Source organism: Antedon mediterranea, chromosome 3, assembly GCF_964355755.1.
Source record: "Antedon mediterranea chromosome 3, ecAntMedi1.1, whole genome shotgun sequence".
Taxonomy (NCBI): domain Eukaryota; kingdom Metazoa; phylum Echinodermata; class Crinoidea; order Comatulida; family Antedonidae; genus Antedon; species Antedon mediterranea.
Genome location: NC_092672.1, coordinates 24,292,637 through 24,310,501, shown reverse-complemented (window position 1 = coordinate 24,310,501; position 17,865 = coordinate 24,292,637). Strand labels below are relative to the sequence as shown.

The following is a 17,865-nucleotide window of genomic DNA, read 5'->3' as shown; positions in this document are numbered from 1 at the left end:
GCTAGAGCCTAGGCTAGCTATCTTTTGGCCTCTTATTTTCTCTAAACTGTGTTTCTAACAAACCATAATCATACACCTGTTAAGCAGGAAACAATTTTCATACAAGCATATCATCTTTTTTCGCCAAAAATAGCAAAATAAACCAAACTTCTTGACTCGCGAAGAATACATGCGTTGCTTTTTTACACACTTCTGCACTTCGTGCGTTATGAGGATTCCTCAATCTGTAATCATAATATGATTGGTGAAATACAATCATGTGGTACAGATTTTTGGATGTTGCGGATAATTTTGAACATGTTTTCTTTGCGGGACCAAATCACTCACGCCGATACATCCCGATGTATATCAAAATAGAGTGCCAAAATCAATTGATAATTTATCAAAATTGACACACACGATTGTGAACAACTTTTGATATGTTGTTAAAAAATATTATATAAAATTACATTGTAAATATTTAAAGAAATTCTAGACCCCTAACACTAGAACGAGATGAAACAATACGGTTTACTGCTTATGGCCTATTTGTACATTTCTTAGTTTTTAATCTTTCTCAGTTTACTTCAGTCATTTTTTTTACTACATATGCTTTATAGTTGAAGATCTCAACTTTGTTTGGTTTATCATGTAAATATTTTGTAATTAGTTTTTTCTGTCTAATTTTTTTAATGTTTATTATATACTTGTTGTTGCACATCTCATTCAGACTGTGCCTCGGATATAAAAGAGATACAATCAAGTTCAGTTCAGATTCAAGATACGGATGAGAAGATAAGCAGAACAAGATAGACCAGGTGGTGATTATGTCAAATGTCACAAATGCAACTAGTAGGCATTTTATTGGTGGAGAGAAAGATTTGTTTGTAAAACAGAAACCATAGTCCTAAGAATTACTAATTTGTTGATATCTTCTCCTGAAATAAACAATTATACAACTACGACTAACCTCTATTAAAGGGATCACACTTTGTTGGGTCCACATTATGTGATGTCCTCTTTAATAGGGGTTCTACTGTAATGCACAAGCATATTTGCTTTTAAGTATTAGAATATACAGTAGTAAAATTAAACAAGGTGTAAATTTGAATAAATTTGATTTTATTTTAAAATTCATTAACTTTCATTATGGTGACAGTAGATAATATTAGGCTCCAGGACAAAAAGTTCTCTTTGTGGTAGACATTACATGTTGAAGCTAAATTCATCACATAAAAACATAATCACAGTGTTTATGTCAGATTATTCAAAAAAGTATAGTGCATATTACTAACCTGAAGCTTGGGATCAATAACTGTGATGATTGTTTTAAACTTGTCAACTACTCCCATCAAATCTATAACAATTATTTCTTTGAGGATCTTGTCATCTGGGTAGAACAGAATCTCGCCAATGTCATGTAAGTACTCAAGAAGCACTTCGTTATTGGTTATCTTACAACGGACAAGTAAATCATTTATCTAGAAGGCAAATAAACATCACAATGACATCTTTTTTCGTGATCATGAAAGAGTTAGAATTAAAATTATTAAATCATTTTGTATTTGTGAACATTTTGGTATGTTGTCTAACTAAAATTACACCATTCTGTTACCGATAACATTCGACATAAACAGTCGATTAACATTGAAAATTAAAGCAAGTTTAACATTATACCCTCATGGAAAAAATTTCTACCAACTATAAACCAACTTGTTTCCTATACACTTTCAAATGCAAGTGACCATGATGGTTACAATGATAGTTGTTTTAAACAATCAACTATGTATTTCAACTAACATTGACAGAAAAACAGGCTTTAATGTAATAGTCTAAACGAATGTAACTGGTTATTGTTTTCAAACAATTTTTACCCACACTAAACTGTAAAGATATATAATTGAGATCAAGCTGAAAGAAAGAAAAATATATTTCTAACCTCAGACGTTGGTAGATACAGTTTGTCTTTTCTTAGCTGTTGTATTTCTTGCATTACTTGCAGCCATTTGATTGGCAAAGTGCGAATCATCATCTGGACAAATTTTTGTATTTGGAGAATGATTTTAGAAGCACCGCTCTTTTCAAATGGGACACTGTTTTCAATTGTAAATAGCTCTCCTTGATACACCATGTCCCAATATGGTTTTCCCTTCAAGGCTTCCCAAATTGTATTCTCTATTTCTTTTACCTAAAATAAATGACATGGGCTATCATATGACATGCTTATGTTGCCTTCTAGGTAATGAATTTTGGGGGTTCTTTTTTGCTCAAAATGAAATGTATGTTTTTATTATATTGTACACAAACGTAAAACATACCTCATTGTTTAGGCATGCTGTTTAATAATATAGTACAGATATATATCTTTAATTTGTTCTTTCTTATAATATCTATGTTCTAAATGTTCTATTCAATTAATTAAACCCTCTTACTTAGTTTTATTTTATTTCTCAATTGCAAGTGAATGAATTTAACCCTGATCAATGATGTTTTAGGAATTTTTCAGAAATGCTATGTACCCTTTGTTGTCTTTCTTGTTCAGTTTTACCAAGGCTCTCATAATGTGTACCAATCAGCAGTATCTTGTTATTTTGTCCTTTTCTTACGTTTACAAAAACTGAACGAATCCAAAACAGAATGAACTCAAGATTTGTCATTCGATGTTCATACATTTTTCCCTAAATAAAAAAAAAATGAACAAAATTTACATTTTAAATTCTTTAAGTTCTAGTTTGAAACATTTTGGCAAATTATCTATTATTATTAGCAGCACAACATAATATAGAAAAACAACACTATCATGGAAGTGGAATTAACAACAATGATATATCAGGCATCTGCTATTAATAACACTATCATGGAAGTGGAATTAACAACAATCATATATCAGGCATCTGCTATTAACAACACTATCATGAAAGTGGAATAAACAACAATCATATATCAGGCATCTGCTATTAACAACACTATCATGGAAGTGGAATTAACAACAATCATATATCAGCCATCTGCTATTAACAACACTATCATGGAAGTGGAAATAACAACAATCATATATCAGGCATCTGCATTTTATTTATGTACAATTACATAAAACATTTGAAATTTGTAAAATCTACTTACAGTTGTTGGATCACGAACTTTAGCTGGGGCATTAAGACCTTCATTCATGTTGAATACCACACATACAACAGCATAAGACACCATGAATATCTATAAACATAATCATAATTGTCAATATTAAAAACTGTTTATACACTAATTGTGTCATAGTATATACTAGCACAACTGATTATTTGATATTGTTTTCCTTACAAAGTGCATGTTCACCTTGGAAACATTTACAATCTTAATAATTGGTTTAATAAATAATGAATGTTTAATATTACATTCTTTCTTTTCTATCCCTCTCTGCTAATAATACATTATATTACATCAATGAATACTATTTTACTTAAAGTCTCCCAAAACTGGACACCATTCGGCTGGCATAATATGTCTGGGTTTACAGAAATTCTGATATTCCAAATGTATTTTTAAAGGTAAAAAAGAATTTGGAACTTTTGACCTCAATTCTGGGTTTGGTTTCTGGTAATTAGAGACTAGAGACTGAGTTGACTTTATTAAATTAAATGAAGAATAAAATAATTTATAATATTGTAATAATAATAATAATTGTATTATATATCTGATACTGACATATTGTACTATATTAGATCCACATTTTTGTAATACCTTGGAGGAAGATTATAGATTCTTAACTTCAAATCAAGTGAGCAAGCTTTTTGATTTCAGTGCTGATATTGTAACAAGGCCAAAAAACAAAGTATACACTGAAACTAACAGAAGCTCAGAAGAAGGCATGTATTTTGAATATTGACGGCAAAACTAATCTCTATTAAGAAAAAATTAAATACACCAATAAAATTTACCCGTTGTATCACATGGTAAATTGGTTGACCTCCAAAGTCCAAGATATTCATAACAAACTTGTTGCTATCAACTTTAGAGTCACCACCTTCTCTTGCAGAGCGAAATTTGCTTACAAATTTGTTCAAGAACACTTTAGGAATTTCTGGTTTTTCTTCATACACTGGTTCTGTTGTGATAAAATATATAACACATACAACAACTTGCATTAGGTCTCAATTGTGATTACCAACTATAACTTTTTTATTTAAAGAAAAAGTATTTCCAATGCAATATTTAAGTATTCTAAACCTTATCCTTTCCAATCAATGGTTTAGTGATGAGTTTATTTAACCACATTGTACTGCAAGTTGAATAGATTACACAGCAGTGTCATACAATATACACATATTAGTATTAACTGTCAAAGTAACTTGCAAGATAATATATGTTCAATAGCAGACACTGATGATTATGATTAAATTTTCGCTCCTTTAATCATTTCAATATTTAGCACTTTAGTCTTTATTTCTGATATCATTATTATGTATGAACAGCACAATCAACCTGAAATGGATTTTCGATTTTTTTCATTTTAGAATGATGTTTTGGGGGCTATTAGTTGTTGCTATAATGTATATTGTTACAAAATATAAATTCGGCCTTTTGGGGAAGCGCCATTAGAAAATCAAAAACATTCACGGGTGACGTCACTTTGCAAATATATTCCAATCCCTCCAATGGACAATTTGCAGTTTTTTGGCTATAACTCTTGAAATCTATTGAGTATTTTCTAAACAAGGCCAACAGCCATTAAGTCGCGTGCTACAATGCATAATGATACCGGACCAACAGACAAACCGACAGACAGACTGACAGACAGACCGACCGACATAGTGAACTATAGTCGCGTCCACGCGACTAAAAAGGCATAATTTTTACGAATTTTTTAACTTTTTCATCAAAAACGTGCGCAAATTATCCAATTTGACGTGCTCGTATGACGTAATTTTAAGTCGAAATTGTTTAAAAGATGGTAAAATTATTAGAAAAAGCTGCAAAACATAAATCACGCGACAAAAAAGTATGTATTTAACGCTATGTGCGCACCACGCGCGTAAAAATTTGCGCGCGTATGGAAATTTTTGACATGCTCAAAATGACAAACGCGTAGAAAGTTGATTAAAAATGAATTTTGCGAATTTTAAAATTTTAAATGCGCGTGCGCGCGTAACTTTGTGGCTTTGTGACTCATGGCAATTTTGTAAACGCTTAAAATTGCCTGAAACGTACTCTTATTTCATCGAAAATAAATTTTGAAAATTTTAAGCGCGCGTACGCATGCGTCACATGCGCTACGCACGTAATTGTATTGCCATATGATGATTTATGCCCTGAAATTTATGAGTACCAAATTTTTTATTTAATTGTGATTCATGGTTGTGAAGATATGATTACAAACGTGATTTCGTTAAATCGTGCGTAGACCACGTAATTTTTTATTGCCCACAGTGAAAACATAACCACATCGATTCCTGGACATAAGGAATATACTGTGAAAAATTGACTTAGCTAGATTAAACTGATATCAAGATAAGGTCAGAAAGCGATAAAACGCATAGTGATACCGGACCGATAGACCGACAGACCGACCGACCGACATAGTGAACTATAGAGTCGCTTCCACGCGACTAAAAATGCTTGTGCTTTTGCAGAAACGTATTTAGAATTTAAAAAACGGTTATTCATCGAGTAAATGACAATTTAAAATCTCCAAATCAACAGGTAAACAGGTAAATATAGAACTATACAGCAGAACGAAAGAACTAAAATGGTCAAACATAATAAGGAAAAGTAAATACAAATGGACCGGACATATGCTAAGGCTTCCGATGAACACTCCAGCCAAATTAGCATTGACATAATCCATTAGAAAAGTTAAAAGACCAGTTGGCAGACCAAAAACTACCTGGATAGGAAACATAAACAAAGAACTCAAAAAAGAAAATACATCGATGGCAAAGTTAATGACAGACCATCAGACCACCGAAAAAGAGTCATGGAAACGATTAGAGTATGCAATGTCTACCCAAGACGAATAGCGTAACGGATGATGATGATGAAATCAACAGGTGTTTTTTTTGGCAATACCGACGTTAGCCTGGCAACGTTGTCTGGGATGCAGCACTGTGTGCAATGATGCGTATCCATATTTTCCGTTCGTTATTTTGTATATCGTTCGTAATTTATACTGCTAAAATGTGTATCTTTAGTTTTTATTTTCGCAGAATTAAATTAGTAATATGAGATGAGAATTTATTTTCACGAATCAGGCAGTTCGAAAACGAATTTGATTCACATTTTACTCAGCAAGTTGTTGATGATATCGCTTTGGGATGCGTATGAAACGGACTCTCGCATGACTCTCGCCGTTGAAATAAAATATTGCAATGGCGTGAGTAATTTTCGCTAATTTACCAAGGTATTGTAATGGATCGGAAAGCTTCCGAAGTTTCTTATATCTACATTATTGGTGGCGCAATATATTGCATTGCATTGCTATTGTTCACTACTGGTATTCGCGGGCGTATTTGCATATCAGGTGAATGATTACATTGTATAGGCTGCGTGAGCGTTGGTTCTGCAGAAGTTGTTTTAGTTGTTGTCTGAGTAAGACATGTTATATACTGTATTTCTTTAAAGTGTGGATTCTCGCCAATACTGTGAGTAGATATTTTCTATACAACAACCATAATGTTTTACAGTATTACTCCATGTGCATAACCGAGTTAAGTTGTTATCGTTCATTATTTGTAACGACCATGAATTCACTGTTTAATAATTTTTCTTTGATATACAGCTTTGTCTTATTAGATAGCATACATGTTGAAGTTAGTTGTATAACATACCATGTTGAAGTTAATTGGATAACTTACCAGGTTGACGTGATTAGTAGTATGAAATTGGTGTATTGGATCCAGGTATAAGTTCGTTAAATGTTATATACAGTAATACTAATTGATAATTAGTGAAGTGACCATATTGTAGTAAGCTTGCTTGTGATGGTTTTTATTGTTGAATTATATTACACTGCTGATGCATAATAATTATGACGTTGTTTTATACAGGGTTTGTTGTTCCTGTTTAGAAAAATAAACGATACAGAGTAAATACAGCCTCATTTTGCGTATTGTTTCGTTGCATGGGATACATGGCTTCACAAACCAAACCTTAATGGTCTAAACCTAGCAAATCAATATTAAGGATTTCCTTAAAATTTCGTTTTTTCTCAAAATACTATACATTTTGTTTATATTTGTATGGGCTTGTATTAATTTGATACATTTAAATAACGTAATAATAATAAATGAAAACTTATATAGCGCCGGTATCCTCCACCCATGTGGCGCTCATGGCGCTTTGTGCATTAACAACGTGCGAGAACATCAGCGAATAGCGACGTCTTTAGGTTGGTCTTGAAACTGTTTAGACTAGTTGAGCATTTAACTGTTGCTGGTAAGCTGTTCCATACACTTGCGGCCGCAACGTAAAAAGATCTCTGACCCCACTGATTTTTCGCTCTACGCTCTTGAAGAAGGTTTTGTGACAATGATCGTAGGCCTCTGCGGGATGATTCGTAACGATCCACAAGGTCAGATAAATAAGCAGGAGCACTGTCATTTAGGATCTTGAATACAAACAACGCAAGTTTGTACTTAATACGTTGTTGAACAGGCAACCAATGCAAATCCATCAGGACAGGAGTTATGTGAGCGTTTGATTTTGTATAAGTTACAATTCTAGCTGCCATATTTTGCAAGCGCTGCAAACGTTGTATTTGAGATTTTGGTATGCCAAACAACAAGGCATTACCAATGTCAATTTTAGAAGTGACAAATGAGTGTACAATCAATTCAGCTGTTTTCTTGTTAAGATTACCGCGAATACGACCAAGGTTCCTAATCGATATGCATGCTGCTTTGGATACAGTTGTTATTTGTGCTTCCATAGTGAGATTACTATCCAGCATGATTCCCAGATTCCGGACCACCGATGAGGGAGCGATGTTAGAGTTTCCGATTCTGATATGTGTGATGTTGATTTTGGAGATGTTACATTTAGACCCGACGATAATAAACTCTGTCTTTCCATCATTCAACTTTAGGTAATTTGTTGTCATCCAATTGCAAACATCTTCTATACAGGCTTCCATCTTACTGATTGCTGCAGCAACATCCCTTTGCACTGGATTTACTGACACATAAATCTGTGTATCATCTGCATAGAAATGGAAATGTAGACTGTGTTTGCGAATAATGTCACCAAGGGGAAGCGTATAAATGGAAAACTGGCTAGGCCCAATTACTGACCCCTGTGGTACACCATATTCCAGGCAAGCTTCATCTGAGAATGCATCATTGATACAGACTAGCTGACGTCTTCCTGTAAGATATGACTGGAACCAGTTAAGAGCAACACCATTTATGCCAATGCGATTTCTCAGACGGGTTATCAGTCTTTGGTGATCAACTGTATCAAACGCTGCTGACAAATCCAACAACACCAATAGCGTTATTTTCCCATCATTCATTCCTTGTAACAAATCATTCTGTATCTTTAAAAGGGAACTCTCCGTGCTATGACATGCACGATATGCCGACTGGTAATTCTCATTTAAATTATGCTTTTGAAGATATGGAGTAATGCGTGATGTCACTACACGCTCCAGAGTCTTTCCAAGAAAAGAAAGATTCGACACCGGGCGGTAATTTTTCAGCGTGTTATGATCCAAGTTTTGCTTTTTATTAAAGGACGAACGTGAGCAATTTTCAGTTCATCTGGCACTATGCCGGTATTAAGAGAATGGTTAATGATTTCCGTTATTATTGGAACGACTGCGTCTATACACTTCTTCAGTATAGAAGTAAGAACTGGATCTAACCTGCATGATTTTGTTGGTGATTTCATCAGAATGTTGCGGATCTCATCTTGAGATGCTGGTGTAAATGTTGTGAGATGCTGATGAACAGCTGTCACAGGCTCATTAAATGACATGTCATCAATCTTGAAGTCGTCTCTGATGATCTTGATCTTGTCTGTGAAAAACTGACAGAACCTGTTCGCAAGATCTAAGTCAGAAAGACTATCTGGGAGAGGTGATACCTGGCGATGATGAAGGAGTTGGTTAACAATTTTAAAAAGTTCTTTCTGATCTGCTGCATGTTCTTCACACAAGCCAATGTAGTAGTTGGCCTTTGCCTTTCTTACCATTGAATTTACATTCCTCTTCTGTGCAATGTAAGCTTGACGATCTATTTCCAGATGAGAGATTCTCCATTTCTTTTCAAGCTTACGCTTTGTTCTTTTCTCAGCATAGATGTCACTTTTATACCAACTAGTGTTTGGTCGGACCTTTACTGTTCTCTTTTTCGGTGGTGCGTGTTTGTCAAGAAGTTCCCTCAAAGTGGTGACATATAGTCGTACTTTACTTGATAAATCAAGATTTGAGAGCGAAGTTCCGAGATCAGACTGTGTGATATCTTTACATAATGTCTCAAAATTTATAGCATTCCAATGACGAGTTTCGATGGATTTAGTGATTACGGGTGGCTTCTTGATAAGGAGATTACATGTGATTGCATAGTGATCTGATATACCATCAATGACATTAAGGTTTGAGAAAACAGGAAGATCAGATGAACGAGTGATCAGCAAGTCTAATGTATGACCATGTCGGTGTGTAGGTGTAGACACATGCTGTTGAAGACTGCTTGCTACAAGTAGATTCCGAAAATGAATTGCATCTGCATCATTGGCATATCCACATGGATGTTAAAGTCTCCAACGAATAGTATGGGAGCCGGCTTCAATACATAGTGATCAACCAAAGTTGAGAATTCTTCAGTGAAAACATTTAGACTGCAACCCGTTGATTTGCTTTGAGGACGATATACTGCTACGAGGAAAACTGAGGATGCATTGCTGACTATTTCCACATTTAGCAGTTCAAATGATTTTGGTAATAATCCCGTGTCATAACATTTAACCGCTATGCTTTCCTTGTAAAGAAGTGCAACTCCACCACCTCTTTTCGTACCAGCACGGGGAGCATGTTTGAGAGAGTATCCGTTGGGTGTAATATTTCCTATAACTGATGTGTCTTCTGGTTTAAGCCACGTTTCCGAAAGGGCAACAACATCCAGATTATGTTCGATAACGAAATCCACAAATTCTGTTGTTTTGTTCCGAACGGATCTTGTATTAATACTGCAAAATTTAATATTGTTTTTAGATAAGAGAGAGTTTGATGATAAGTCCAGAAATGATAGATTGTTTTTAGTGTGTTTGTCACGCCCAGCTCTTGTACCACGCCTGGTTTTTCTTTTTGGCCTCCTTGGTAATAGGTGGATACTACAGCTACTGGAGTTAAACTTAAAAGATTGTATAATTAAGCAAGATTCTTCAAGAAGTTCACAACTGTTATTGTTGTTGGTTACACAGCCCTGTAAACCATGAAGAAACTCAGAGCTATAGCTAATTAGCATGACAACAGCAGATCTTCAAGCATGAGGTGTACAAGGTCATTTACATAACAATATGCACAGTCAGATTGAAAGTACAGGGCTAGCTTCCCACTGATGCTAGTAGACCATTGTTCTTGGGCAGTGATGAGTTTGAATTAAAACAATAAAGGCACAAGCAGGGCCTAGCTGAACTTCAGGAAACAACAAGAAAAACAACTGCGATTTACTCCAAGATACGATTATTTCCACATAAGAAATTTGTGAATATATGGTGCTCAATTTGCTATTCCAGCATCCAGTAAAACTTATTTGATGAAAAAAACCATCTGCAAACAGATACGAAGTTGTTATGCACAGAGCAATATAGAGCCGCCACATGGGCGCTGCAACATTCCTCCTTGTGAATTTCTTGAAAATCGAAAGTCCATTTCAGGTCCATTTAAATCATTTCAATATTTAGCATTTTAGTCTTTATCTCTGATATCATTAATATGTATGAACAGCACAATCAAACACATTTCAAAATAAATATTTACCCTCTTTTTGTAGACTTGGCATTGGATTTGAACTTGTTGATGTTTCAGCAAATTTTGCTTCCTGTTTTGATGTTGATGCTCCTGTGGGGTTTTTCTCTTCCTCGTGTCTACTATCTGAAAAATGTGATGATATAATTAAAGATGATGCTATCTTGTTATAAATAGCATAATGTATTAGCATTCATCATTATGCTTTATAATCTAATTAACTTGGCAAAAACAAAGTTTAGTGTAATGAATCATTTGTTGCCGATTTCAACCTGATCCAATTTGCCATCATCATTATAATATGTGTAACTTTTGTATTATCTATTTGAATTCAAATGTGACAGCAGTAATCACAGCAAAATGCTGTATAAACCTCTTTTTATCCACTTCTATATTAAATTTATTTTTAAAAATCTCTTTTGTACCAATTTTATATTGACTGGTATTTTGTGCCTTTTATATTTATACTTTTAAATTTATTTTACAGCAGATTACTGAATTGAATTTAATTAAAATCTTTTACCAGATTTTGTTTCCTGCTTTGATGCTCCTGCTCTTGGTGTGTATCCTTTTGTATGGCGTGGACTTTTCAACATTTGTTTAACTGTGACATCAGTGACGGCATCCTGATACATGTCTAAAGCTTTTAAATTAAAAATGTTAATAAAATCATGTATATATTATTTTATTTCTTACACAGTTATATTGTTTTTTTAAAAGCATAGAAACTTTAAAACTATTTTTATGATGTTGTTGTAATAATTTAAAAACTAATTTATCCTCAAATTGAATTTAAACAACTTGTATGTTTATATGGTAGTTGTTTTCTCCATGCATTTATGAAATATCAAAGTCATTTGTGTGCAAGTCGCAAATTGTCACCCAAATATTAAACCTAGAGTGTCTTTTAAATTGATTTACAATGACATGAGAACAACAATTATTTAGTAAAAAAAAAAAAACAAGTTGTGACATGACAGTGCATGAGTCAGGGTGAATTTTAAATTTGGAGTGGAGTTGTGGCTTGGTAGTTATGGTGCTTGGCTACCAATTCAAGGGTCCTGTGTCCATGTCCATGTCAGGATTTTTTCTAATGACAAATTACAACTCCACTCCCAAAGACTTGTAATAAGACTTTGTTTATGTAGAGCATCTTGTGTATGTTTGTCTTGTGAACAGGATTTCCACCTTTAAGAAGGATAGTGAATTAATTCGCTTATGGTTATCCTTGGCAATTTGCCTAAATAATTATAAAAATAAATTTAAAAATATAAATAAATCATCTATTTTGGTTGCAGCATGTATCTGAATAAAGTGAATACTTACAAATATCCTGCGTTGTTTCTTTCAACATTTCTTTGTTACTGGCATCTGGTGTACACACCGTTGTTTTAACCATTGCATCTGTTATTATATGCAATGGATTAAACCTATGACAAAATGACATTATATAATTATAAAAGAATGTTTGCATTGATAATCTAGAGAAACAATCTTATTTTAAACCCTCAATATACACAGAACACTAATCTAAAAAAAAGGGCCAAATACTTTAAATCAAATTTAGATTATTTATGTTTAGATCATAAGGATCCCAATGAAAATAAGATAGGTGTATGGGTGACTGGAATACAAGCTTTGCTGGTCACTCTCATCAATATTTGTTATGTATTTTGATATTATTTTAGGGTAAAATAAATTGAAATTATTCAGGAAAAATGTTTCAAATGTCTGATCCTTGATCCTACAGTAACAACTGTATGTAACAGTTTAAGTGGTTAAATGTAATAATTGATATAAAGTATGCTTACTCTTTTCTTAAAAGAGAATTGATAGTAGAAGTTTTTCCAACATTCTCAAGTCCTACAAAAATAGTTCTTCCTTGATTAAACTCTGTTTGTCCTTCTTCAAGTGCATTTTGAAATGCTTTCACCGCATCAGGTCCTCGTGCCAATATCTCCTCTGGAACATGCACATCTTAAAAACAAAACAAAAGGTACAATATTATTGTATAACTTCCTGTTTGTTTGTATACTACAGGATAGCAATTAATACTCTTTATAAATTGAACAGTTTAATATGCACTAAGACTGTCTTATGAATACCTGAATCATTACTTGAAATAAATTAAGGTGATAATAGCAGAGTACAAAGATGAAGGTATAATGTATATAGAATAAAATACTTCAGCAATCCCTCACGAAAAACAGATGATAGATTTTCATCAAATGCAAAGATTTTATAACAATTGGTTTGATAAATATGTGGTACTAAAGATATATGCCAACACTTACGCTTATTAAAGCCGATTCTCACAAATGCGACCAAAATTTAGACTTAGACATTTCTGCATATTAAAAAGTGTTTTCATTTATTATTATAAACACACAGAATATTGTTACAAAGCCTTTAAGAACCTTATAAATTAGAGAGTTCAGTCATTCTGAAGGCTATCTTACGGTTTTATTTACTTACTTTCAATTTTATCAGCCACATCTTTTTCCTCAGATTTCCTGAGAGCTGCAACAAGTTCTGAACGCATGGACTTCTTAGTAACCTTAACTGCCCATGTGTTCAACATGTCCAAAGTCCTTTGAGCTATGCTTTTATCTGGTAGTTCAAATGAATTTATATCTTCTTGTGTCATTCCAAGATTAGCTGCTATTAGTTTCCTTTTATTAAAGGCGTTATGGGCAATGTATATTAATTCTTTGGTTGTAATATCTAATTAAAATAATATATATATATATTATACTGTTTTTAAAATATTCTAATAAATCCTAAAATATTAGTATTTTGTTAATTTGATTCCACCTACCCTTCTCAATTTCTAGATCTAAATTACCCAAATGTAATTTTGTGAAATGTTGACTTTGTCTATAGTGGTTTTATAATATTTGTAAATAAAATAATAGTTCAATCACGCTAAACTCCTTTTTATTTCTTAAATGTAAATTAACATTTAAATCATTTTTATAAGTAGTTTATTTTATAGATATTGTGGATACCAAAATCTCCATAACAAATAGAACATAAAAGATAGCTAATTTGTCATAGACCAAGATTAATTTTTTAATTCCCTTTTTTATTGGAAACAATACCCCTATTGTGGGGCATTGAAATTGAAGAATATTCATACCTGGCGATGTCATTTCGATGTAAGGTAAAGGTCCACCTAAACAAGTAAAATGAATGTGTACATCAAGCTTTTCAGTGCAGAATTACAGATTGCAAATAATGTAGGATATAAAGGACAAACATATTTTTAAATTACCTTTGGGACCAACATGTAGATATTTATAACAAAATTAGTACATAAAATAGAAAACAGGATAAAATGCACAACTGAAACCATATTACACATTTTCATGCCATGAAGTACCGCACGCTTTGTGTTAGATAACAAACCTAACGCTGTGAGTTTTAACATACCCTGTACTAACAGTAGTTGAGATGAGCCGCTATTTGAATTAATCTACTTTTTTTTTATATTATAAATCATATTTTTTTATTTGTTTGATTATAGGACTGACTACATATACTACAGGATAAAAAGTGATCATTAATTTTATTATTATACGTTCATGCTTCTATTTGAGGCACAATGTGTTTTTTTAACTTACCACTCAAAATTGCAAGTATTTCTGTTTCTTCTGTTCACCATCGTATTTATCGCACACATTTTCATTATAGATATCAGATGCAGACTTTCCATTCTGACAATCAAGTGTTTGTGATTTAAAATAACAATATTAGCAATTCTAGTTATAAGCATAATTAGTTCTGATAAATCCCTCAGCTACTCTTTTAAAAAAATTTAAAAAACTCAGCTTAATTTCATAATTTGCAAGAACATACTAAACCAAAACTAATAAGCCAAGAAGAAGCGATTACACAACTGCGATACGATACTTTCTACAGTAGGCCTAGGATTCTAAGTCAATTCACGTGATTGCCTTCGCGCACTCTTCTTCACACAAAATGTGTCGAGTCGAGGCTAATCGACAGCTAGGCAAGACATTAAACTAAGTAGTAATTCATTGGACATAGCCCAAAGAAAGCTTAGACCCACAAGAATAAAGAATGTTTATAATTTGTGTACTGTATTTTTTTAATTCTGCTATTAATTTATTATCAAACAATGCATGTACTCAAAGGAACTTTAAAAATGCGCGTATATGAACACATGAGATGGGAAGATTAGACCCACGAGAATAACAAATGTATTTTTGTGTAATGTTTATTGCTTAATTTTGCTGACTTATTACTCGGATTGTGTCATACCTATAACACACACACACACACACAGCTCTACTAGAATAGACATATTATGTTTAGAGACTAATAATTATGCCTAGGCCTAATAGTATTAATAGAAACTATAATTTTAACACGTAATTCTTTAGTAATACATTATATTAAAAACACTATCATAAACTAAAGGCTGATTATTTCGACAATCCACACAAAACGCCGCTATTCTTCTATGAAATCGCACGCCGCAACAACAGCGCGGAGATAGGCCTAGAATCGTACCGCACTTGTGTAATCGCTTCTTGTTGCTATACGCTTGGGTGCACACGGAACAACACATTTAACTGATGAATTATTCATGTTTATTTTGTGACGTTTCATGAGGGGGTCCCCAACTTATGTACGAAAAAAAAATCGCGTGCCGGACACGTTCATCCAAAGCACGATGTGAAATAAAATATTTATGGGGTTTTTGGGCCAAAATCATTTCATAAGCCATATAATAACCACACATGCCATTAGATTTAAACTAATTAAATACACTAGAGGGTGAGCTCGCTTCGCTCGCTCCTCCTCTAGGAAGTGTAGACGATGGTTCTCGGAATGATAATGTTCTCCTTGTACGTTTCTGTCGGTTACCATTATTGAAAATGCTTGACATTCGTAAAACTAAACTATTCTGTTTCACAGTGTCTTAGATGATTAATAACATTTTAAAGTATAGTCTTTATTGTTTGGTAGGGCCCTTATAAGGCGGAGGTGTGGAGGCGGAGTTCATTTGAGGGAGGTGCTTATTCGAGGGATATATGTTAAATTTTTTAGTTTTAATAATATGGTAACATTTATAATCAAATGAAATCCTCTAATAGATATGAAAAGTGGTAAAAAAGAATAACAAATGCTTGGTAAATTGTAGATAACAGTGCGATGAATTATACTACAAATAGTATAATTGTTATTATAAATGTGGATGGGATGGACGTTTATTAGATAGTTGGGTTGGGAGTTGGGGGATTATTATTCAAAGTGATGTCATCCTAATAAATATTATACATTATTTAATTTAAACATCTAACTGCCGTGACAGAGTGGGCCATTTCGGCCCAAGAAAGAAGACATTACGGCTTGCAACATGGGCAGACATATCGGTCCGAACGGGACACGGATAGCCTACAGTTATTTCTGCCAGCTTACTTAATAAAACTCAGCTATCGGGATTTCACTCGATTAATGTCTTATCATCAAATCTCCCTATCTAATTTTATAATACTATTCCCCACAATATATTCCAATTCTTTATGGCGTATATTTAATTTGATCTTTATTAATTTGCAGTATAATTTTTATTTTTTAACTACTGTACCTTTCACACGCGCGGTCCGTTCCTAAAATAAACAAAAAACTAAAATGGCTATGACTAATGGCCAACTTAAGCTCCAGTCCTACTATCTGTTTTTTTTTCTTCGGTCTTCCAAAGGGACACTGTATTGATTGATGGAAAGTGCCTGTTTCCAGTCACCTTTAGTGTCAAATCTATTATTTTAACTGCTCCCTTGTGTATAAAAGAGAGAAAATAGTTGAAACCATGTTGCTGCAAGGTGAACTCATCGTAAACTCGGAAATTACTTGACCGCGAAGAATTGAAATTGAGTTGAAAATCTACTGTTGAAATCATAAATGTTGTTAAAAAACTCTTTAAAATATCTTCCTAAGATAGAAATATAGAACAATAGCGTCGAATTGAAAACTAATGTTATCAAATCTACGTTTCGTGGTACATTTGAGATACAGTAGTTAAGGTAGGTATCCAAGGCGGAGATTTGTACCGAAGTTTTTGCATTGTGCTCGCCTATGTCAGAATTAACCATAATTTATATATAGATGCTCTGAAAGAATTTGAACAAAATAAATAATTTTGGTCTAAATCATGTAGCTTACTAATAGTCCAAAAGTAATAACCTGCAACTGAAATAAATGTTAATGATGAGCAACTGTGAGAAGATAAATTTAACATCAAATGATATGTCAACAACTATAATTTAAAGAAAAATAGAATAAATACTTAATGTAGTTTCAATATTTATATTATAATTATATGTATTTAATTATATAACATATACTTCAGTATACAGTAAAATATGAGACTAAAAGTAAAAATAATGGAAGCCTGCTGTTTAAACCATTCAATTTAGATTTACAATTTAACAGTACAATGTGAATACTGTAATGGAAAATAAAAAAGAAATGTTAATCACTATAAATATATACGATATTAATTTTAATATTTCTGTAATTAATTCCATCAAACAAATATACAGGAACATGTGAGGACGTGGATGGGCAATAGACTGCTCGAGGGTCAGACAAGAAGAAAATAGCCTGTAATATTTTTAATGATAATTCTCCTGAGGACGATCAAATCATATTGATCGAAACGTCGAGAAACTCAACAGTTTTTTTCAGAACTAATATACATGATGTACCGCAAACTTGATATCAACAGATAATAATAATAAACCTTTTTGTTTCTATTTGTTATATTTTATATGACTTAAAAAAAAAGAATAGAACTAAACTTTATTATTAAAATAATTGCATTGCATTACTTAATATTAACAAACTAACCTTATTTTTTTTGCAAATGTCCATACGTCCTTCCTTTATGAAGAACACAG

General features: G+C 32.9%; 1 protein-coding gene across 1 annotated transcript; it reads right to left on the bottom strand.

Annotated features, from left to right (window-relative positions):
* Positions 1-13: 13 nt before the first annotated feature.
* On the bottom strand, positions 14-4,118 carry LOC140044186 (uncharacterized). The gene is made up of 6 exons (XM_072088664.1): positions 3,912-4,118; positions 3,103-3,192; positions 2,499-2,657; positions 1,919-2,167; positions 1,275-1,460; positions 14-76 (listed from the first exon to the last, which is right to left on the bottom strand). Exons 1-6 carry the CDS (start codon positions 4,116-4,118, stop codon positions 14-16), a joined length of 954 nt encoding a protein of 317 aa, XP_071944765.1.
* Between the last annotated feature and the right edge of the window lie 13,747 nt (positions 4,119-17,865).

Coding starts and splice junctions, on each gene's coding strand:
- LOC140044186 (XM_072088664.1), bottom strand. CDS start 4,118: ATGCAAGTTGTTGTATGTGTTATATATTTTATCACAACAGAACCAGTG. Junction 2,658..3,102: donor AAGTTCGTGATCCAACAACT/GTAAGTAGATTT, acceptor TTTTTTATTTAG/GGAAAAATGTATGAACATCG. Junction 1,461..1,918: donor TGTATCTACCAACGTCTGAG/GTTAGAAATATA, acceptor TTTGCCTTCTAG/ATAAATGATTTACTTGTCCG.